This window comes from Rhincodon typus, chromosome 14 (genome assembly GCF_021869965.1).
Source record: "Rhincodon typus isolate 14 chromosome 14, sRhiTyp1.1, whole genome shotgun sequence".
NCBI lineage: Eukaryota > Metazoa > Chordata > Chondrichthyes > Orectolobiformes > Rhincodontidae > Rhincodon > Rhincodon typus.
Window position 1 is genome coordinate 62,650,921 of NC_063345.1, and position 23,178 is coordinate 62,674,098.

Sequence of the window (23,178 nt, forward strand, 5' to 3'; positions counted from 1 at the left end):
TATTATTCTTACAGATAACTGAGATCTTCTTACAAGTTTGCTTCTCAATTTCCCACTGACTGTTGGAGGGGGTCTCTAGTACATTCCAATAAGGTGATCATCCTTTTCTTATTTCACAGTTCCACCCAAATAACTTCATATGACAATCTCCCAGGAATATCCTCTCTAATTACAGTCGTGATATTTTCCGTAATCAAAAATGCCACTCTAACTTCTCTACTGTCTCCCCTTCTACCTTTCTATACCCTGGAACATTAAGCTCCCAGTCCTGTCCATCCCTGAGCCACATACTGGCTCCATCCCGCCTCCTTAACCTGTCCGTCTTCTCTCCACCTACCTGCTCCTCTATCCACCTTCTATCATCGCCTCCCCCTCTCTCTATTTATTTCAGAGCTCCCTGCCCCTCCCCCATTTCTGAAGAAGGGTCCAGACCCAAAACGTCAGCTTTCCTGCTCCTCTGATGCTGCCTGGCCTGCTGTGTTCATCCAGCTCTACATCTTGTTATCTCAGACTCCAGCATTGGCAGTTCCTACTATCTCTGTTATAGCTATGATATCCCAGTCCCATGTTCCCAACCATGCCCTGAGTTCACTTGTTTTACCTCTCGGGCCTCTTGCATTGAAATAAATGCAGTTTAATTTATCAGTCCTATCTCGTTCTCTGCTTTGTTCCTTTTGCTCCAATCCTATGTGTTGTAATTGATGTCACAAACAAACCGCCCAGCAACACCTTCTACTCCATTGTATGTGTGACTGCCTCCAGGCAGCCCTCCTGCTCCATGACTCTGAGCAGGAGAGTTGCACAATGGATGAATCAATTGCAATGATGTTTGCTTGGAATGGCCAAACTGTCAACAAACTCCCACACACTGCAGAGAGAGTCAGTCTGAGATAGAGAAAGTGAATTTGAAGCAGTCAATGGGAGCTAGAGGGAATGTGACCTGAGGGAGACAGTAGAAAACAGAGTATCCTGGGAATCAGTCAGAGTCAGACATAGTTAGTTTGAGAGCATCAATCAGAATTGGAGAGAGTGCGTGCCTGAGGGAGTCAGTTTCAGTGAGAGTGATAGAGATACCGAACGTGTCAGTGAGAGTGAGAACAACAACGAGACTGAGGGAGTCAGTGAGAGTAAGAACAACAACGAGACTGAGGGAGTCAGTAAGAGTGAGAACAACAGTGAGACTGAGGGAGTCAGTGGGAGTTATGGGAAGAATGGAGGAGAGAGAGGAGGAGAATGAGTCAGTCTGGGTCTTTAATCAGAATTAAGTGTGACGGAGACAGTTGGAGTGACAGGGAGTTGAGTGTGAGAGAGTCAGTTGAGGTTATAGAGAGAGAGGGGGGGAGAGAGACAGAGCGAGTCGAAACGATTCAGTCTAAGTAAGTCTATGACAGAATGCAAGTGTGATGTGGATGGTCATAGAATCAGAGAGATCAACAGCACAGAAGAAAAAGGCCCTTTGGTTCATCATGTCTGTACCATTCAAAAACAGCCATCTAACTATTCTCCAGCATTTTCCAGCACTTGGCCCAAAGCCTTTAGAGTGAACATCTAAATACTTCTTAAATGTGATGAGGATTTCTGTGTCTCCCACCCTTACAGGCAGTGAGTTCCAGATTCCCACCATCCTCTGGGTGAAAAGGTTTTCCCTCACATTTCACAGCCTTCTCTCCCCTACATCTATAGCCCCAGTCAGCAAACCCTCCATCAAGGGAGAAAAGTTCTTCCTGATAACGCCCCTCATAATTTTATACATCTCAATCATGTCCACTCTCAATCTCCTTTGATCTGAGGAAAACAACCCCAGTCAGTCCAATCTCTCTTCAGCCCAGGCAACATCCTGGTAACTCACCTCTGCACCCTTTCTAGTGCTATCAAATCTCTCCTATAATGTGGATTCGAGAATTGCACATAGCTGTGGCCTAACTAACACATTTTACAATTCCAGCATAACCTCCCTGCTCCTAAACTCTATGCCTCAACTATTAAAGGCATGTGCATCAGATGCATCACTTTATCACTTTAATTACTTTATCCACCTGTCCTGATACGTTAAGGGACTGGTGCGTGTACACACCAAAGTTGCTCTGATCCGCAGTGCTTCCCATGGTCCTACCGTTCGTTATGTATTCCCTTTTTTTGTCTGCCCAAGTACATCACCTCACATTTATCCACAGAGGTGGGCGTGGTAGGAGCGAGAGAGAGATAAACAGTGAATATGAGTCTTGGGAGTCATTCAAATTTAGAGACGGTGTCAATCAGAGTGAGAGAGAGAGTCAGTATGAGGAAGTCAGAGTGAGAGAGGTAAAGAGTCTAAGGGAGTAAATTGGAATTAACTACAGAAAGAATGTAAGGGAGTCAGTCAGAGTAAGACAGAGAGTGAGTCAGTTGAAGTGAGAGAGGAACGGAGTACCAAGGTGTCAGTCAGTGAGAGCGTGGGAGTGAGGCAGATGAATCAGCTGAATTAGAGAAAAAGTGAGTGTGAGTGAGTCAGCTAGATTTACACAGAGTGATTCTGAGGAGTCAGTTAGAGAGAATGATATTGGGTGCAACGGACGCAATCTGACAGAGACACAGTGAGTGCGAGTGTGTCTATTGGAATGACAAGGAGGAAGTGAGTCTGCGAGGAAGCAAATCAATAAAAATAGTGATGAAGGAGGTGACTGGCTCTTCACAAATGTGAAGGAGTGAAGACTCTTATGGAGTTCTGAGACACAGCAGTAGAAATGAGAGAGCAAGCATGGAGGGAAAGGCAAAATAAATGATCAAAGTATTGTCAGTAGGGCGCTGACTAATGAGTTCTTTTCAACGTTTGTTGTAAATCCACAATTTACTTCTGTTCGCTTTAGCAGTTTCATAGTTAGCAGCTGGCCAGCAACAAGGGCTGTGCGTGTCATGGATAACACATTCCTTGATGTGGTCGTCTCTCAGCTTAATGGTTTGCAGCTTTGAGGGTGATGGTTGAGCTCCTGTTAATCGAGGAGAACCAGGTGGAAATCCTTTGAGTGCATCTCACTCCCCAATCAGACTAACAGGAGTATCACTATGTCTACCAGTGTCAAAGCCTAATCCCCGAAGAATCAACTCTAAGGGAATAGGCCACTGCCTCTGGAGCTCTAAAACTCACCTCTTCAGCTGGGTCTCTTCTCCCAGCTCTCCACTGAGCAACACTCAAAGGAAAAGGTGTAGGGATACACTCAAGGCCGCTGAAAAGAACTGAGGCATTGACACCTCTGACAAGGAGGAGAAAGCTGCCAACAGCTTGATTTGATTTACTACTGTCACTTGTACCAATGTACACTGAAAAGTTTTGTTTTGCATGCAGTACAGGCAGATCATAACATAAAAAGATCTTATGGTGACAGAACAGAGCAAGGGACAAAGAAGGCACACAAAAAGCAAGCTCTGCATTAAATTTGAAATTTGACAGGTCTATTCAGAAGTCTAATAACAGCAGGGAAGAAGCTGTTCTTGAACATGTTGGTGCGTGTGTTTAAGCTTTTGTATCTTCTGCCTGACAGAAGAGGTTGGAAGAGTTTATAATGAGGGTCTTTGATGATGTTGGCTGCCTTTACGAGGCAGCGAGAATGGTAGATAGAGTTAATGGATGGAAAGTTGGCTTGCTTGATGGACTAGGCTGGGTTCACAACTTTCTGTAGTTTCTTACAGTCCTGGGCAGAGTAGTTGCCACACCAAGCCGTGATGCATCCAGACAGAATGCTTCCTATGGTGCATCTGTACAAGTTGGTGAGAGTGCTTACGGACATATTGAATTTCCTTAGCGTCCTAAGGAAGTAGAGGTGACAGCATGGCATCTCCAGATCCACCACGGTACAGGTCGCTTTTAGGTTCAGCACCTCAACTATGATGTATAACGGCTGCAGCAGGCAGGCCTACAAATTCCTTTTCACCCACCAGGCAGTAACATCCTCCCACCCTCCACCCAAACCTTCGTCCCACTGTGGAAAAACTTGTGGATCCAAAATTGACCTCTTCAGGCATCCTAAGACCCACCGATGACCAACACTCTTTGGCAGCACCTGTGGACAGAGAAACGGAGTTATCATTTTGAGTCCCGTGTGGTTCTTTTTCAGAGCCAAAGACTCAAGCAGTGTGACAGATGTCACCCTTGATTCTAAGGGACCACCAATGATGGTGATGAATAAGACCAACAGTGTGGGTTCAATCCCTGTATCAGTTATATTAGTTCATTGTGGCTTGTCTCTTCACCTTACCCCACAAGAATGCAGTGGATACCTTCAAGCTATACATAACTAACTGTCTCTATCCAGTGGAAGGACATGCCTGTTGTTCTTTGTAGACATTGACTCTTCAATTTTGCCCTTGTGCCAGAGGATAGGAAAACTGCACATTTTTCACCCTGACCTGAAAAGGGTGAAAGGTTAAGCCCAATAACTAAAGGGAAGTCAGCTTAACTTGCGTCATGAGAACTCGCTTTGAGAAACAATAATCCAGGACAATATGGACAAATGTGGAATAACTAAGGAAAGAATTGATTCACTGAGGACCACTGATGTTTAACCAATTGGAATGAGCTTTTTGGCCATTTAACAGAAAGAGTCGGTGAGGGTAATGAAGTTGATATAGTGTACATTGACTTACAGAACGCATATGATAAATGCCTCCCAGTATTATTCGAAGTGCAATGGAATAACAGGGAAAGTGACAATACGATTATAAAATTGATTAAGTGAAAAGTAGTGGTGAATGTGATTTTTTTTATAGTGGTACATCATGGGGTTCTCCAGGCATTACTATTAGGAGCATTGCTTTACTTAATCTGCATGAATGACCTAGGCTTAGGTGCGAAGAGCACAATTTTGAAGTTTACAGATGACATGAAACATGAAACATAAAACCTGAAACCTTGGTGTGGTGCTGCGGGTTTGGGGGAAATGGTGATAGAGGACAAAGGTTGGTGGAATGGGTAGATGTGACAGATGAAACTTAATGCAGAGAACTGCAATGTGATTTTTTTTTGCAGGAAGAATGAGCAAAGGCAATACAAAGGATTGAAATCTAAAGGGGACGCATGAGCAAAGGGACCTTAGATTACAAGTGCACAGATATTGAACGTGGCAGTGTTGGGTGAGAAACTACTTTATGAGGCATACAGGATTCTGGGATTTATCAACGGAGACAAAGCCTACAAAAGCAAAGAGATGATAGTAAACCTTGATGAAACACTGGGTTCAGTTTCAACCAGAATATCTGATCCAATTCTGCTTCAGCAAGGATATGAAGGCATGGGAGAGGGCGAAGAAAAGACTTAAAGTGATAGTATAGAGGACGAGAGACAAATTCTCCATGGATAAATTGGAGAAGCTCTCCTTAAAGATGACTGGGAAAGGATTTGAGAGAGTTTTTCAAAGCAATGAAGGCCTTGGACAGTCTAGAGGGCAAGAGTCCATTCCCATTGTTAGATGAGTCAGTAAGCAAAGGACACCAATTTAAAGTGTTTGCCAAAAGGACCAAACATGACATGATAAAGACAACACTTCTAGGCAGCAGGTGGCTGGCATTCGGAATACCCTGCTGGAGACTGTGCTGGAGGGAATTTACTCGCATCTTTCACAAGGGAAGTGGATAATCAGTGGAAGAGAAAAGATTGGTAAAGCCAGGGCGAATGGATGGAGGAGTGGGACTCACTGAAGTGCTTTTGCGGAGAGCTTGCATGGACATGAGGGGCCAAACAGTGTGTAGTGGTTATTCCGAGTCTATGAGACATAACAAATGAACACGATGACTCAAAGAGATTTAATTAACCTTGTGTTAACAAGGTGTAGAGCTGGATGAACACAGCAGGCCAAGCAGCATCAGAGGAGCAGGAAAGATGACATTTCGGGTCGAGACCCTTCTCCAGAAAATTAACCTTGTGTGCTTTTTTTCAGACTCTGTTTTATAACACATATCAGCTTTATAGTACAGACAATTATTTTCAGCTTTGTCAACCATCTGACTGTATTATGACACACTCAATCTTTACTGCGAAATTTACTGTGCTGCTGATTTAGTTTTCTTTAAATCTCCTGATTAGCCTTTCATTCTTTGTAATTATTCTAAAACTGCAGCCTTTATACGATCCTGCGCCAAATGCCACTGTCCAATTCACCCACCCCCCCGCCCTCCTTGCATGGCCCCCAGCACCTTGTTTTGAAATCCCATCCCGACCTCAACCTTCCCTATTTCTGTGAATTCTGCCAACTGTGCTTTCTTTCTACATTACTGAAGGCACAACATAAATGCAAGCTGTTATTGTTTTACCTCCCACTGCTTGAAAGGCCTTGAAGCTTCTCTGCTAGTCAGTCCAATCTGCCACCAGACAATCTCACGGCCCAAGAGGAAAGCAAGAGAGGGCTCTTAGAAGCTGACATTGGCAAAATTCAAAGAACAATACAGCACAGGAGCAGGCCCTTCGGCCCTCCAAGCCTGCACCGTGACGTTTTGCTCTTCCATATGAAAACTGTCTTCACTTACAGGATCCGTATCCCTCTGTTCCCTTCCTGTTCATGTATTCGTCCAGGTGTTTCTTGAACGCTGCTATTGTGTCTGCTTCCACCACCTCCTCTGGCCACGTGCTGCAGGCACTTACCACCCTTTGTGTGAAAAACATGCCTTGCACATCTCTTTTAAACTTCTCCCCAAAACCCCCACCTTGAACTTGTGGCCCATAGTAACTGACCCCTCCACCCTGGGCCTGACCCACTCTATCCATGCCATTCACAATCTTATAAACTTCTATCAGGTCGCCCCTCAACCTCCTGTATTCCAGGGAAAACAAACCTAGTAAATCCAACAAAAACCAAAGTTGTTGGAAAAACTCAGCAGGTCTGGCAGCACCTGTGAAGGAAAAAATCAGAGTCAACGTTTCAGGTCAGGTGACCCTTCCTCAGAATTCCTTTCTTCATAGCTAAAATCCCTCATACTCGGCAACATCCTGGTAAACCTTTTCTGTACTCTCTCCAAAGCATCCACATCCTTCCAGTAGTGTGGTGACCAGAACTGTATGCAATATTCCAAGTGTGGCTTAACTAAAGTTCTATAAAGCTGCAGCATAACTTGCCTGTCCTTGTACTCAAAGCCCCTTCCAATGAAGGCAAGCATGCGATAGGCCTTTTTTTAACTACCTTACCTACCTGCGCTGCCACCTCCAGTGATCTGTTGGCCTGTAGACCCGGATTCCTCGGCATATCAATACTCTGTAGGGTTGTGCCATTCACTGTATAATTTCCCCTGTACTTGACCTTCCAAAATGCATCACCTCACACTCAACTGGACGAAAGTCCATCTGCCATTTTTCTGCCCATGCCTCCAACTGATCTATTTCTTGTTTAACTTCAAACTTTAATTTTTAACATTACAAATCAGCAGAATCTGCAAGGGGCAAGAGGTTCAGGAGGCACCAAAGGCAGGTCAAGGAGAAGAAAAGATGTTTTGAGTGGTATAGTTACAGGCTTTTCAACAGCATAAGGAAAATTTCTTGCAAATGGAGACTCAAAAACATTAGTGCAAAAGAGTACATTTCAAACAGTTTAAAGTTATTTTTCTTTGATTTATCCATCAATTATTCCCTGACCGAGAAGACCTGCAAGCAATTAATTAATGAAAATCAGTTTCTGATTGCATCTTAAGAAATATGGAAAGAGTGTCGAGTGCAAACTGGTCTAATAGGTCTCAGTATCAATGATGAACATTGAGCTCTCATATGGTGTTAAGCCCACCACAGCACACTCTCACACAGCCTTCCTGCTAGTTTGGCCAACCTAGAGAGCATAAAGTCATAGAGTCATACATGTCTATAGCATGGAAACATGCCATTCAGCTCAACTTACCCATGCTGCTCAGTTTTCACAATTCAAACTATTCCCATTTGCCTGTGTTTGGTCCCTGCCCCTCCATACCTATCCCATCTGAGTACATCTCTAAATGTTTCTTAAATGACGAAATTGTACTTGCTTCCAGCACTACCTCTGGCAGTCTATTCCAGACACTCACCACTCTCTGTGTGGAAAAAATTGCCTTGCTGGACCCTATTGTATCTCTCCCCCCTCACCTTAAATCCACAATGGGGAAAAGCTGTTGGCTATCCACCTTACCTATGCCTCCCATGATTTTACAGGTCACCCCTCAGTCCCCTACGTTCAAGGGACAGAAGTCCCAGCCTATCCAGCCTCTCCTTATAACTCAAACCTTCCAGCCCAGGTAGCATTCTAGTAAATATTTTCTGCATACTTTCTAGTTTAATAATATCCTTTCTGTAGTAGGACAACCAGAACTGCGCCTAGTACTCCAAATGGGGCCTCACCAATGTCTCATACAGCTGCAGCATGTGTGAAGATTTTTCACCATCACATTCAAATACATTGGAATGAATCAAATAAAGGCTTTGAAGTAATTAACAGAGGTCTTGGGTCACAGAGGGTAGCGGCCTGCCTCTGAACCAGAAGCTCCAGGTTCAAGTACCACCCAGGACTTGACAGTCAAGGAACATGCATTTATAAAGCAGGCACACAGGTCAAGGATCAATCTGCTAATCCTTCTAATAACAGGTAGTAAGAGCAGGAGAGATTCCTGGTCACACATTTTATGTAAATAATTGGAGCAATTGTCATACGTTGCTCCAAACATGTAAAAGTGACATGACACCAATGTTTTGGCTGAATTGCCTATGTCAGCAGCACAGATGTTGATTCCCATCCTGTATAGCTTGGGTTATGGACCTACCTCCTTGCCCTACCTGTATAGGTAATGTGTAGGTTTACAACACAGCAGAAGATTGGAGACAAAATATACCGCTGCAAGGATCCATCACCAAATGGTGGCTGCATTAATCTAAGCTGCAGTAAACAGAGAGTTTATTGCACATGGTTATGCAATATTGGCAATGATGTGAAAGAAATAAGTCCTTACCAAGCCCTCACTGGGCATGACATTTGTTAGGTGGACAACTTCAAGGTGTGCAGACTGTGACACTAGGGAGTCCGATGACAGTGAGATGATGTGATCACAGATCCCAGATAATGTTTTACACTGTAAGTAATCAAAGAGTCAAAGACTGGTGTTAGTAATGTGAAAAATAAATGCGAGCTTCCTTTTCGTTTCATCAATTGTTCTTTTTATAGTTACCAAATGAAAGCTTGTCATTAATCATGCAGCATAAAATACATTATGCTGAAAGAGAGACACTGTTAATCCATCATCATACATACTATCTCTGTATTTTATGCTTTGTGTGTTTCCAATTGAGTCAATTTCATCACCATTTCAGGCTCACGTTCTTAGGTAAGTCCTGAATTTCATGTCTGATCTACAATTTTATTACTTTGTTTTACCTATATGTTGCTGTGTGTCCAGTAATTGCCGAACTGTCAGCACAGACACAGCAATGTTAATTTGTTGAAGATTTAAATGCAACTGTTTCTTCTCTGGCTCGTGTCACACTTTGCAGAATGAATGAATCCAGTATTTAAATTTCTGCTGGCAATGGAACTGTTCATTTACAATACAGCTTTGTTCATCAAAAAGTGAGACAGTTATCGCCACCCCTCCCTCTGAAATAATGTAAGAATTGGTTATTTTGACAGATTATGTTCACATCACCACCCAATCCGTACACTTCACAAAACTGGAAGCTTGTCAAGAAAAAGGGTGTCCAATTTTTCTGTACATGTTTCACAGTTCTTTTTATAAATGACACCAGAACACATACACACACAATAGTGACTTCCCAATTGTATTAGGGATGAACGGAATCAGAATCAGTTCTCAAGCCTAAATGAATCATACGGGATATCCCACAAAAGAAAATCTTCTGTCATTTTCTGAATAATGTGGTGTTGACGCCAACATTTCACCCTTACTCAACACCACAGCCAAAAAGATTCATTGTTTGTTCATATCATCACTATTTCATAAGATGTTGTTAACAAATTGGTCGCCACGTTTGGCAAGCAAACAACAACAATTACATTTCAAAGTAATTAATTGCATATAAATCACTTGGGACCCTGCTAAGAGAGAAGACAACGTGCTGCTTAACTGTATTCTTCCACCGAGCAGCAAGTCAATGAATGTGGGGCAGAAGAAGAGAAATTCACTTGACTTATCACTACTTATATCATCGACAGAGATTGTGCAATTTCATGTTGCAGTGTGCACATTAGCCTTGGCTCTGGTGTCACATTCTTGCAGCAGAACCAGAAGCTGTGAGTTTCAGCTCTACATCAGGGACTTGAAAGACATAAAGTGGGAGACTGCTTTTGGAAAAGAGTGAATATCACACTTTGGAGTTGCTTTCCTTTAGCTGAGGTGAAAACAAAATATTGTCTGCCCTATAAGGAGAATGTTAAAGATCACATGGTGCTATTTGAAGAATAATATTCAACCAGCATAATGAAACAAATTAACTTATTAACCCTCTTATTTTGGAACTCTGATGTGTACAATCCACTTGCCACATTGGCTGAGGAAACGCATGAATACATTCCAAATGTTATTTGTTGCTCTTTTGGACACTACAAGGACAAAGCATGTACTCTAGAAATGTTATTTCTTTGAGGTATTAACAGCACTTTATATGAACTACTGTCATGATTTATTGTCCATTTTGAAAGTCCCAATGGCACCAAAATTGAAGGAGCCAAACACTCAGCTCCATTCACCAGATACTCCAATAATCTTTCCGGAAGAATGGAGGAGCACACAACAAAACTAATGCTTTCCATTTATGGATTTATGATCCATTATTGTGCAGTGTTAGAAAGCTGGGATGGCAGGAACTGAGATGAGTTTGGACAGACATGTGGGAAATGTTGCACCTTCCCCTCTGGTAAGTTTGATGATTAATGGGCATTTAATCATATTAACCAATCTCATCATTTCCCTAACTCCATTTTGATTATGTCTGAGCTGGAAAGACCTGTCGATCTCCGTCCCAGCCCAGTGCCAAATGAGACCCTTAAGTGAGTATTTAGAGCCTCGTCCTGTCAGCACTGGAAGTTGCATAACAAGCAAATCCATGCAGGCTCCCTGATCGAGGGACTTGGAATCGGGAAGGCCGACTGAGAGAACCAACCCTCTGGGCTTGCTGCTGATCCACGTCGTAACCTGCAACCTAATCCCCCTCTTGTCATCAATCAGTTCTGGCCTGAACAATCCTGGACCTCAGTTGAGTGTAGTACCGGCAATGACGATCGCCTCCCGGTGGCGATGCTGTTCAATACATCAGGCGGCCTCTCATTGGCTGGTGGGACATCAGCCCCTGGGGTCCTTGATCCTGAAGGTAGGCCCACCACTGGCCAACCAAATGCCTGGGTGGAACAAAGTGCTGCGGGCTTTCTCAGAAAGGGGAGGCACAGGGACTCTTGTCAACACTTCAGTTGGCAGCTAGTATCCCCGTTGCCTCCGCACAGTTCCAGTCATTCTCTCGATGCTATAATCTTGGAGCATTTGCTAGAGCAGGGGAACTGACTGGAATCAGAAATGATTTGCATTTTCCACACTTCTGCTGAAATAAGGGAACAATGGAATCACCAAAAACAAAAACTATATCTCCACACATCTGGTCTGAAACCAAAAATACAGTAGTTCTTTCAGTTTCCTAAGTTTTACAAATCAAAAAGAGAACATCAAAACAGAGTCAATGTTCACCACTGAGCTCGAAGGAAGTTCTACCGATTGCTGTGGCCTGGACTTTCCCTAGTCCAGTGTTACCGTGAATCTGGTGCTAAGGGGCTCTCCAGGTTTCTAGCAGCGATCATATCACCAAGCAGGAGAAGGAACCAAATGCATGAAGGTGTCACATGGACAGCAAATCAGGAAGTGCAAACCACTGAATCCCTTCACATTTTTATAGATAGTACCATAAATTATTGGAGGGATACATGTCAGATTATGGTAAAAACCAAAATATCACCAACAAACTTCAAATGATGTGTTTTAAGAGTGTGTAATTTCTTACTACAGTGAAGAAATGTGATATTCAATAAATGAAAGATTCCCCTTTCAGGGTCGGCTATACTTATCAGTAATAATGATGCAATTTCTGTATTGTTAAACGTGAATTCTATCCAATATAACAGGCTTTATTTCAAGGACATCTTCTCAGTCTTGGCGAAACTTTGGGCCTTAGTCTCTGGCCCAATAGCAGGACTATTTCTGGGTCAAAAGTCCAAATACCTGATTAGTGGATCTGATCCGCCAGCCAAACAATGAATCTGTCACAGGCAACATTCCAGATCCTAACCTGCTATGTGAAAAAAGTGACTTTTTCTCTCGTGTCAGTGTTGGTTCTTTTCCAACCACTTTCAACTGGTTTTCCTTTTCCTCAATCCTCCCACTAACAGGAACAGATTTTCTCTGTCCAAATTCCAGAACCCTCAAAAAATATTGATCCTGTTTCTTACATTGTTTTGAGTTCAATCTCTGTTATCACTGCAATGTCATATGTCCATATGCTTGCAGCACAGTAACCTTACTCATAGTCATAGAGCTGTACAGCATGGAAAAAGACCCATTGGTGCAACTCGTCCATGTCGAACTGATATCCTAAATTAATCTAGTCCCATTTGCCAGCATTTGGTCCACATCCCTCTAAACTCTTCCTATTGATATATCCATCCAGAGCTCTTTTAAATGTTGTAATTGTACCAGCCTCCCCACTTCTTCTGACAGCTCATTCCATTCATGCACCATCCTCTGCATGAAAAATTGTCCCTCATATCCCTTTTATCTCTTTCCCCTCTCACCTAAAACCTATGCCCTCTAGTTTTAGACTCCACTATCCTGCGGAAAAGACCTTGGCTATTCACCTTATCTATGTTCATCCTGATTTATATACCTCTATAAGATCACCCACAATCTCACACGCTCCACGGAAATAAAAATTCTTTGCCTATCCAGCCTCACCTTATAACTCAAACCCTCCAGTCTCGGTAACATCCTTGTAAGTCTTTTCTGCACCATTTCCAGTTATAACGTTCTTCCTAGAGCAGGGCAACCAAAGTTGTGTGCAGTACTCCAAATGTGGCCTTACTGATATCTTATACAGCTGTAATGTGACATCCCAACTCCTGTACTCGGTGCTCTGATTGATGAAGGCAAGTGCGCCAAATGCTTTGTTCACCAACCTGCTTACCTGTGATGCCACTTTCAAGGAACTATGCAGCTGCATCCCTAAGTCTTTCTGTTCGACAACACTCCCTAGGGCCCTACCGTTAACTGTCTATGTCCTGCCCTGGTTAGTCTTACAAAAATACAACACTTCAAATTTATCTAAATTAGACTCCATCTGCGATCCTCAGCCCATTGGCCCAGTCGGTCAAGATAGTGGGTTGTTGTACTGTTAGATAATCTTCTTCACTGTCCACTATACCACCAATTTTGGGGTCATCCACAAGCTTACTAACCATGCCTCCTATACTCTCATCCATATATACATTCATATAAAATGATGAACAACAGTGGACCCAGCACCGATCCTCACTGCACATCACTGGTCACAGGCCTCCAATCTGAACAACACTCTACCGTCATCGTCTGTCTCTTACTGTCAAGCCAATTCTGTATCCAATGGCTAGCTTCCTTTGATCCTTTGTGATCTAACCTTACTAACCAGTCTACTATTCAGCACCTTTTGGAAAGCCTTGCTAAAGTCTACGTAGACAACATCTACCGCTCTGCCTTCATCTACCTTCTTGACCACCTCTTCAAAAAACTCAATCAAGTTAGTGAGACATGATTCCCATGCACAAAGCCATGCTGACTATCCCTCATCAGTCCTTGCCTTTCCAAATGCATGTAGATCCTGTCTCTCAGAAACACTTCCAAGAACCTACCCACCACTGACATCAGGCTCACCAGTCTATAGTTCTTGGCTTTTCCTTACAGTCTGTCTTAAACAATGGCACATTAGCCACCCTCCAGTACCTCACTCATGGCTATTGATGACACAAATTCCTCTGCTAGGGGACCCATAATTTCTTCCCTAGCTGACTACAATATCCTGGGATGCACTTGAATAGATCTTGGGAATTTATCTATCTTTATGCATTTTAAGAACTCCAGCACCTCCTCTTCTGTAACGTGGACTCCTTTCAAGCCATCGCTATTTATTTCCCCAAGTTCCCTAGCTTCCCTAGCTTACATTGGGATGTCTCTGATATGTTCTCCTTTTTCCTCAACTGAAGACTCTGTCCCCCTCCCACAAGGCTATCAGCTGTGTTTAACCCATCTCCTGCAGTTCTGCCATCATTCCTTCCCCTCCCTCCCAAAACAATAATAGAGTTCTCTTGTCCTCACTTTCCACCTCATCAGTCTCTATGACATCCATAACCTTAAGCAGGATGCTAACACCAAAGAAATCTTCCTCTCACCTCCACTGTCAGCATTCTATAGGGACTATTCCTTCTGTGACACCCTGGTCCACTCCTGCGTCACTCCTAACACTTCTTCACTCACCTATGGCATCTTCCCATGCAATCACAGAAGGTGTAACACTTGCCCATTCACCACCTCCCTCCTCACTATCCAAGGTCTCACACATACCTTCCAGGTGAAGACCATTTCACTTGTATTTGTTTCAATCTTAGTCTACTATATCCATTGCTCACAGTACTGTCTCCATTACAATGGTGAGACCAAACACTGACTGGGTAACTGCTTTGCAGAGCACTTCCTCTGTCTGTAGGAATGACCTTGACCTTCCAGGTACTTGCCATTTCAATAAACCACTTTGCTCCCACAGTAGTATTCCTATCCTGGATCTGCCATGGTGTTCCAACAAAGCTCAAAGCAAGCTGGAAGAACACCGCTTCATTTTCCAAACCTTTGAGACTAAACATTGGGTTCAACAACTTCACAGCATGAACTCTATTTTGATTAAACACCACCTCCCATCCCTCACCATCACCACTTCTCTTTACACACATTGTACAATGCAATTGCCTTCACTTTTCTCTTTAAATTTTGACTTCTTTCTTCACTTGATCTCAGCTTTGCAATTTAGCTTAAAGCATTATCAACAGCCCTAGGCATAGGATTCTCCAGAACACTTACCCCAGCCCATTTAATTGGAACCCAGCCACAGGGAATAGTTCCCTCTGTTACCTTCTAATGGTGCAAGTTCCCCTTCAACTGAAACCCCTTCATCGTACATCACTGTCTGAGCCACACAATTAATTCTCTAATGCATTCGATCCTATGTCAATTGGCACAAGCCTCGAGAACCAAACCCAACACTATTACCTTTGAGGTTCTGTGCTTTAATTTGATACCTTTGGAGTTCTTAATCCAATTTGCTTTTAAATCCTCAGTTTGATTTGCGGTTTTGTCAGAACAATGGACTACATCTCAGAATGTTCACAAAACATTGCCAAAAATTCTGACAAGTTTCATGCAGTGAAATGAAATTTGATTTACTCCGTCAACGTATAACAAAAGGCCTAATTAGAAAGGACAGCAATGGGAAGAATCACTCCCCATAGTAAAAATAGAACTTGTCATTTCAACTACTGTAAACAATGAGTGTGGTCATGCTACAATGAAGCTGCCTTGGCGCTGATGGGAGTGTGGGATCGGGTGCCAATTCCAGTGGATTCTATAGAGGAATTTCCTCTTAGCCTCTGACAAAGGAGCCAACCTCAAGTGTTATTTCAATAGCACAAAGGCACAAGCTGACTGCAATGATATATTAGAACAGCAGAAAACGTCTTGTCTATTGAAGGAGTACAACATATATGTAAAAAGTGAAGATTTAAAAATATCTATTTTGCATTCAAAACTGCAATGATACTGAATCAATTCTGATCAATTGATTTGATAATACTGGTAATTGGTATCATTATTCTAGATGACCAAGTACGTATTTTGAATGTTTCAGTGCTGCATTGAAAGGGGGCGGAGGATTCCAAGCACTAGGCGTGTTATGCATGAGCTGAGTGGTGAATGCTGACAGGGTTCTCTAAATTTGTTTACTTTTGGTCTTAAAATGTCTCCCTTTGATGAGCAAATATACATCAAAACAAAATATTTCACTCTGGCAATACCAAAACATGCATAATTCCCAACCATAAATGTTTGAACTTTGAAATCAAAAGAGATAACCACACTTATGTTCTTAGTTCCGCACCTGAGAACCAAAGAAGCATATTCTTGTTATAGAGCAGCAAGAACCTGGTACTCGCCCTGAAGGCTAGAACAGCTAAAATTTCAAGAGATAACAAGGTGTAGAGCTGGATGAACGCAGCAGGCCAAGCAGCATCAGAGGAGCAGAAAGGCTCCTAGACCCATTTCAAGGCTGAGATAGATCCTTTTGTGGGGGATATCAGGGATATATGGCAAGAATGTGTAAATAGAAATGAGATCTGGATCCACTTTGAATTAATTCAATGGGGAAACAGGCTGAAGAAGTTGAATGCTCCACTCTGCTCCTAAGTTCCCAATGGAATCTGGAAAACTTAGATACATTAATCAAATTGGGAAACAAAATGAAACAATTGTTGAACTAAGACAAGCCTACACCAGTCAAATAAATGGAATTTTAACAACTCACCACATGGAGAATCTTATTTTCGGTTTCATAGACTGTACAGTCCTACAGGAGGAGAAAGGGAATAATCAATTATCTCATTCCACTCTGGCAAACAGCATTTAGTGCTTCTCAGAGGCCCTGAAACAAGTCATAGGATGTTAGTGATCATGTTTTTGTTCAAAGTTTTTCAAACCATTACTTAGTTTAGCCATGAAATCATTTTAAGGTACATGGGCAAAAACACATGCCTGAGTAGCAGAAATGAACATTACAAAAGTACAGATAAAGCCTTCACATGCTAGCTTCCTCTAAGATCCATAGGAGACATCAGCACAAAAGATTAAATAATGCAAACTCAAGGTGACAAAACTAAGCCAAAAAATTTAAGTTCTTTGGGATTGTATAATCTTGATGGTCCTCTGATAAACTGTAACCAAAAACTATTGCACTACTGGTATGTGGAGTAGGGGTAGACTTTTAAAAAGAGAGACCAGTATTGTTGTTTAAACAACAGGGACATTCTGTCAGAAAACTATTAGAACAGACTGAAAGCCTGTTTTGGTCAGATAATGCAAAATTAACCCAAAGTGTAAAAGTACAGGATCCAGCCAAGCACAGTTGCTGATACAGATATCCACAATCCTACCCTTGCTAAGTAATCAGCTTTCTATATCAGGTAAGGGTTGTAACATGTAAAAAGGCAAGTATATTGACAGACCATCTAAGCGAATCCATGAATCATAGAATCTGTGCTGAAAGCTATGTTTCATATTGCTAATCAATTTGAAAAGGTGCAGAAAAGATTTACAAGGATGTTGCTGGGGTTGGAGGATTTGAGCTATAGGGAGAGGCTGAACAGGCTGGGACTATTTTCCCTGGAGTGTCAGAGTTTGAGGGGTGACCTGAAAGAGATTTATAAAATCATGAGAGTCATGAATAGGGTGAATAGTCAAGGGAATCTAAAACTAGAGGACATAGGTTTAAGGTAAGAGGGGAAAGATGTAAAAGGGACCTGAGGGGCAACATTTTCACGCAGATGGTGGTGCATGTATGGCATGAGCTGCCAGAGGAAATACTGGAGGCTGGTACAATTACAACATTTAAAAGGCATCTGGATGGGTACATGAATAGGAAGGGTTTAGAGAGATATGGGCCAAATGTTGGCAAATGTGACTAGACTAATTTAGGATGTCTGGTTGGCACAGATGAGTTGGACCAAAGGGTATGTTTCCATGCTGTACAACTTACGACTCTATGAACCTTTATTTTGATCGCAATTTTCCAAATGTATGTTGGTGTTCTGTTTCACTTAGGCTACAGCATGCCACTTTTGGTTATTTTGAGCATCACTGGGCTATCGTGCCCACAGCCACTAAAACTGTTGAGAAGATGGCTTCACTGATTGTTAGTACTATCTGCTTTGGCGCTGCAAGATCACATTAAGTCTTAGCTGGAAGAATGCATGATGTAATTCCATCAACTGCTGCAAATTTTGAAAGTGAAACAATGGGATTGATGCCACAATGTGATGCTACATGCTTTTCAGGCCAATCTGGATTCTGCCTCCACGGCTGCAGAATCTGCATTAGAAGTCAGGCATCAGCGTTAGAATTTGATAACTGTGTCGAAAACAAATTTCTGAAAGCCAACATACTGGCTGTAATTTAACATTTTCCAAACAAATAAACATAATGTAAAATGTGCAGATTTAATAGAAATATTGACCCACATTTCCCACTGGTCAGACAGATAATGGTTATTCTAGCATAGACAGCAGTAGTGCATGGGGACTCTATGGAATTTCCATCATGCTACACTCTGAAAGAATTGCTCAGGAATTTTGCACAATGCCTGGAGTCCTTTGAAAGTCTCCAATTCAATCAGAGGTCAGATGAATCCAATGAATTAGAGGTAAATAGTTTATCAAGAAAAGCCAGACTACTAAATATACCATCTAACGCCTGAGTCTCTATTGAACAGACCCCATTCTTATTCATCACATTCTCCATTATAACTCCCCTAAATTCTTACAGTCCCCGCTTCCCCCACCCATTGTCACACCAAACCTGACCCTCCCACCACTGCAGAACATGTGGCACGACACAGCCAAATCAACTAAATGTGCCACACCACATGCCGCCACTAGACTTGAACCCCCCCACCAGCCCCATCAGACACAATTTTACCCACCCAACCCAATCTAGGATAAACACTGAATTTCTTACATTTCCACCTTTAACTCTGGTGCCCCAATTCACCCAGCACCTTAACTCCTACTCATCTGGTATCCTACCACTGGCACCCTACCCAACTGGTACCCGTCCTTCCCAGTGCCCTAACATTACACTTACATGATGTACTTACCATTCGATACTCGCTGCCAAGGTGCTTGCCTGGACCCTTTATCTTTTAGAATGCAACAACTGAGTGCTGTGTAAAGAAGGCCATGGTTCACCCTGCTCTGGCAGTTCTGCACCGGGAAAGGACTATCAGGCTCTGCTTTTCTGAAAGAGCCCAGGTCGGAATCTCGTTTCAGAAGCGCAGAGCTCCCATCTTCCATAAAAAAAAGGAAGGGTGGGTTGGCAACGTGCGTACAATTTCCACTCCTTGGAAAATCCAGCCCACTATAAACTATGACACAGAATCAACAGGAAATGTGCATTTCTCTCCATGTGACCTTGCACAGGGAGCAAGCTTCGGAGTGGCTTGGTGCCCTGGAGGCAACCATTTTGAAACAAATACTGAAGCTGTTTTGTAAATTTACCCAGAATGCTGCGTCTGTAATACTGTATTCTGCAATCTGCTCTGCTACTCTGATGCACTTTGTAAAATAGAATAGAAATTTACTGTCACGTGTGCTTTTACATGAAAAATACAGTGAAAAGGTGAATAAGCCGCCCTACCACGGTGCCTACGTCAACAACAGAAGTCACACTTGATAATAAAAAAGGGATGATCTGCCTATCTAGCACATAAAACAACACTTTTCACTGCATCTCGGTACATGTGACAACAATAAATCAAACTCAAAAATGGAATCAAGGTCAACAGTGATGGGTCCAGTGAATGTTAGTGTGTGATTTTGCTACACCTCCCAAGACTGAAGCATTGTACGGAGGGCCAGTCCTGGGATATTTGGAGCCAATGCTGTGAAGGTCAATGCTGCCTTTAAGGTGTAATCCAGAAGGTGCACAGAAGGTTGCTCAGAAGTTGCTCACTTTTAGAAACCATACAAGAAAATTTTAATATGCCACACATTCAGCTGAGCAACTTGCACATGATAAGTTTAAGAAATGGAAATTGCTTAATGTTATAATTTCTACAGAAAAATAAGATGATATTTCTCAGAAAATAAGAATCTAAATTGGGTAAAGAAGCAATGGGATCTGGGAGCACAAATCCACATTTCACAAAAAGGAAGTGGTGACACAGGTTGTCTTTAAGCTATATATTTTCATTTTCTCGTATTCTTAAACTATCAAAATGGCACCAGATTATGGCGACAAATGAAAGCTTTTCAATTTTTTTTATTGTATCTCACTGTAAAATACACACGACAATAAAAGTCATTCATTTGTAACAGTCATTCATTCGTTCGTAATAAGGCCCTCCAAAAGCAAACCATGTACGACTTATTTGTGAGGGACAGAACTGAAAAGAAGTTAGGGCACACTACTGTTGCAGCACCGTGTATAGCGCTTGCCAATAAATAAAATCACTATAGTCCATAGGAATACTTTCTCATTAGAGGGAGATGACTGGTGGTGGTTTAAACTGTGGGTCACCACAAGCAAGGGGTGAGGTTAAGAAGGCAGAACCTTCACAGTAACCTCAGCCAGTGCAGGGATTGAACCCATGCTTTTGGCATCACTCTGCATCACAAACCAGCTGTCCTGCCAACTGATCTATTCTCTCCAGAAACACAGGAGATGGAGTAAAAATAAAGATATAGAAGAATGATATCAGAGCTGTAGGTTAGCATTTGTCAGGGAAAGGTGAACAGGTTAACTCTCTTTTCCCTTGAAAAGAAAAGTCTAAGGGGGCAACCTCGATAAAATCTTTAAAATTGTACAAGGTTTAGAGAACGAAGTCACGGTGGGACTGTGTCCACGTGGGGAATAATCAAAACTAGAGGCCATCACGATATGCAAGTGTCACCGTAAAACCAAAAAGGTCTTCAGAAGAAATATATTTGTCCGGTGAGAGGTGAGGACGTAGAGGCTGCTCCCATAGGGAGTGACTGAATTAAGTGGCATTGCTGCATTTAAAGGAAGGGTAGACAGGCATATCAGGGAGAGGCAAACAGCAGGTTCCTCTCATAGTATTATGACAAGAGGTGGCTCAAATGCAGCATCAACACTGAACTGTTGAGCTGAGAGGACAGCTTATGTGCTGCATTTACAATGCAATTCAATGGAATAATAGGCTAGTGTGTTAGGAAATTTATGAAAACATATTGTTACCGGAAACTCACACAACATGAGGGCTTTTACTTCAATGTTTTATTTTAAATAACCTGCAGATTCCCGATGATATTACCGATAGTTAGACTGTGATGATTAGCTGCTTTTGAGAGAATAGTATTTAAACTGGCTTTTAATGACTGCTGCTCAAATACTGCAGGTGAGGAAGTAGTCTAAATAGGCATGTCCAGGTCGTTGCAACTGCTTTGGAAACTCCTGAGACCAATTAGGAAATGGTAACTGCAGCTTTTAAATTTCTGGCTCTGCGTTAGAAGATCACAGCATTACACATTGACCTTTTTTCTGCAATAAAACATAACACTTTGAAATGCAACAAACAGGCAAGGTAGCATCGTAGTTATGTGACTGTGCTAATAATTCATAAATACAGGGCAAATTTTTGCTTTCTGTGTCAGGGCAATTATGGAGGACACATTTGATATCAAAGCTGGAGGTCTAACAGGAGACCACAGAGATCAGAAGGAGGTGAAGTCTGCAATGCAGTACAGAGAGGGAGAGAAAGAGAAGGCACCAATTCACCAACTTTATAAACTTTTGAATGTCTCATTGATTTGTGTTGGCTTCATTACTTGTTGCTGCAGCTCCCCACTGATGATGGGTCACCCAGAGAATCCAGCACAGGGCACTGGGGTTAGCATAGACAGTATCAGCATCTCCTGGGGATTTACCATTTAGCAGTTGTTAGGCCACCAGCATCGACTGGCTCCAGACTGGGGAGACGAACAAATAACGAAGTAGTTTATAATTCATATCACCACCATAAAGTGGACCAAAAGCAACAGCGAACAGACTAACCGGAATTCTCCTCCTGTGAGGTAGTGTGAAATACTCCAGCTTTTCAGGGTCAACGTACTTTTGGTCCATATTTGGGTAAAACAGCTAAATTCATGAGTTGAGGTAGGAGTGACTGCCCTTTACATCCTGTCGCAATTACCAGACTATGGCAGGAGCTCAAACAAAATTGAAGTCAATTGGAATATAGTGGTTGGATTTAAGCCTGCACAAAACAAGTTGGCTGCAGGCTCTTGCGGCACAGTGGTAGTGTCCCAACCTCTGGACCAGGAAGCCTGGATTCAAGACGCACCTACCCCGGAGATGTGCAATACAATCTCTGAGTAGGTTAATATCTATCACGTCAAAACAAAAATGAAGATGTCTGAGGTTGTCTGAGGCCAACCTTTCAGCCTCGGGACATTGCTGCATGATGTCCTCAGGGTAATATCCTGGACCTGACTATTTTCAGCTGTTTTGTCATTGACTGTCTTCCGTTCATAAGATCAGAAGTGGGTTGTTCGCTAATGATCACTCAGTATTCAGGATCAGTCACAACTCCTCGGATGCTGATACAGTCCGTGCCTGTGTTCTGAAAAGTTGTGGACAACAGACAGGCTTGACTTGACAAGCAGCACATAGCATCGTATCAAACAAATCTCAGGTAACGTCCAATTCCAACAAAAGAAAACCTAACCTCCTCTCTTTGACATTCAATGGCCTCACCATCATCAAATCCCCTGCCATTAACAACACATGAGTCACCATAGATCCGAATTTTTCAACGGAATCAACAGTATTAATACTGGAGCTATAAAGAGAAGGTCAGCAGTCAGACATTTTATTATGAGGAACTCAACTTCCAGTCTCCCCAAAGCCTGTTCATCATTGACAAGGCACAAGCCAGAAGGGTGGTGGGCTACTCGCCACTCACCTGGAGGAGTACAGTTCCAACAACACTCAAGGAGTCAAACACTGTCCAGGACGAAACAGGGATCTGCAATCACTCTCCACCTTCAAATTAATTCTCCCCAACAAAATGCACAACAGCAGCTCACCAATGCTTCATCAACAGCACCTTCAAGTGTCAACCTTTACTCAAAGTGTAAGGAGAGAAAGTTCCCCTCCAACTCTCAGACAATCTCAGCCTGAAACTAGCTTTACCAATCATTTACTGTCACTGGGACAAAATCTGAAACATCAGATATCTGAGGGGAACTTGAACAGGGTACCTTTTCACCCCTTACTAGATTCTGCCCGGTCTGACTGTAAAAAAATGCATATATTTTATACAAAACTAGATGCTACAGATCTTTCCTGATGGGGACTCATCTCAGTCTTTATGTTATAAATAAAACTTTTTTAATTGGTTGCAAA

General features: G+C 42.4%; 1 protein-coding gene across 1 annotated transcript in view; it reads right to left on the reverse strand.

Annotated features, from left to right (window-relative positions):
• Positions 1–23,178, reverse strand: part of si:ch211-26b3.4 (connector enhancer of kinase suppressor of ras 2) — a 525,409-nt gene that overhangs the window by 285,948 nt on the left and 216,283 nt on the right. Inside the window, exons 5-6 of the mRNA XM_048604947.1 lie at positions 16,568–16,609; positions 8,929–9,048 (exon numbers count right to left, since the gene is read on the reverse strand). Coding sequence (XP_048460904.1) covers positions 8,929–9,048; positions 16,568–16,609 — 162 coding nt within the window. The remainder of the gene's footprint in view (positions 1–8,928; positions 9,049–16,567; positions 16,610–23,178) is intronic.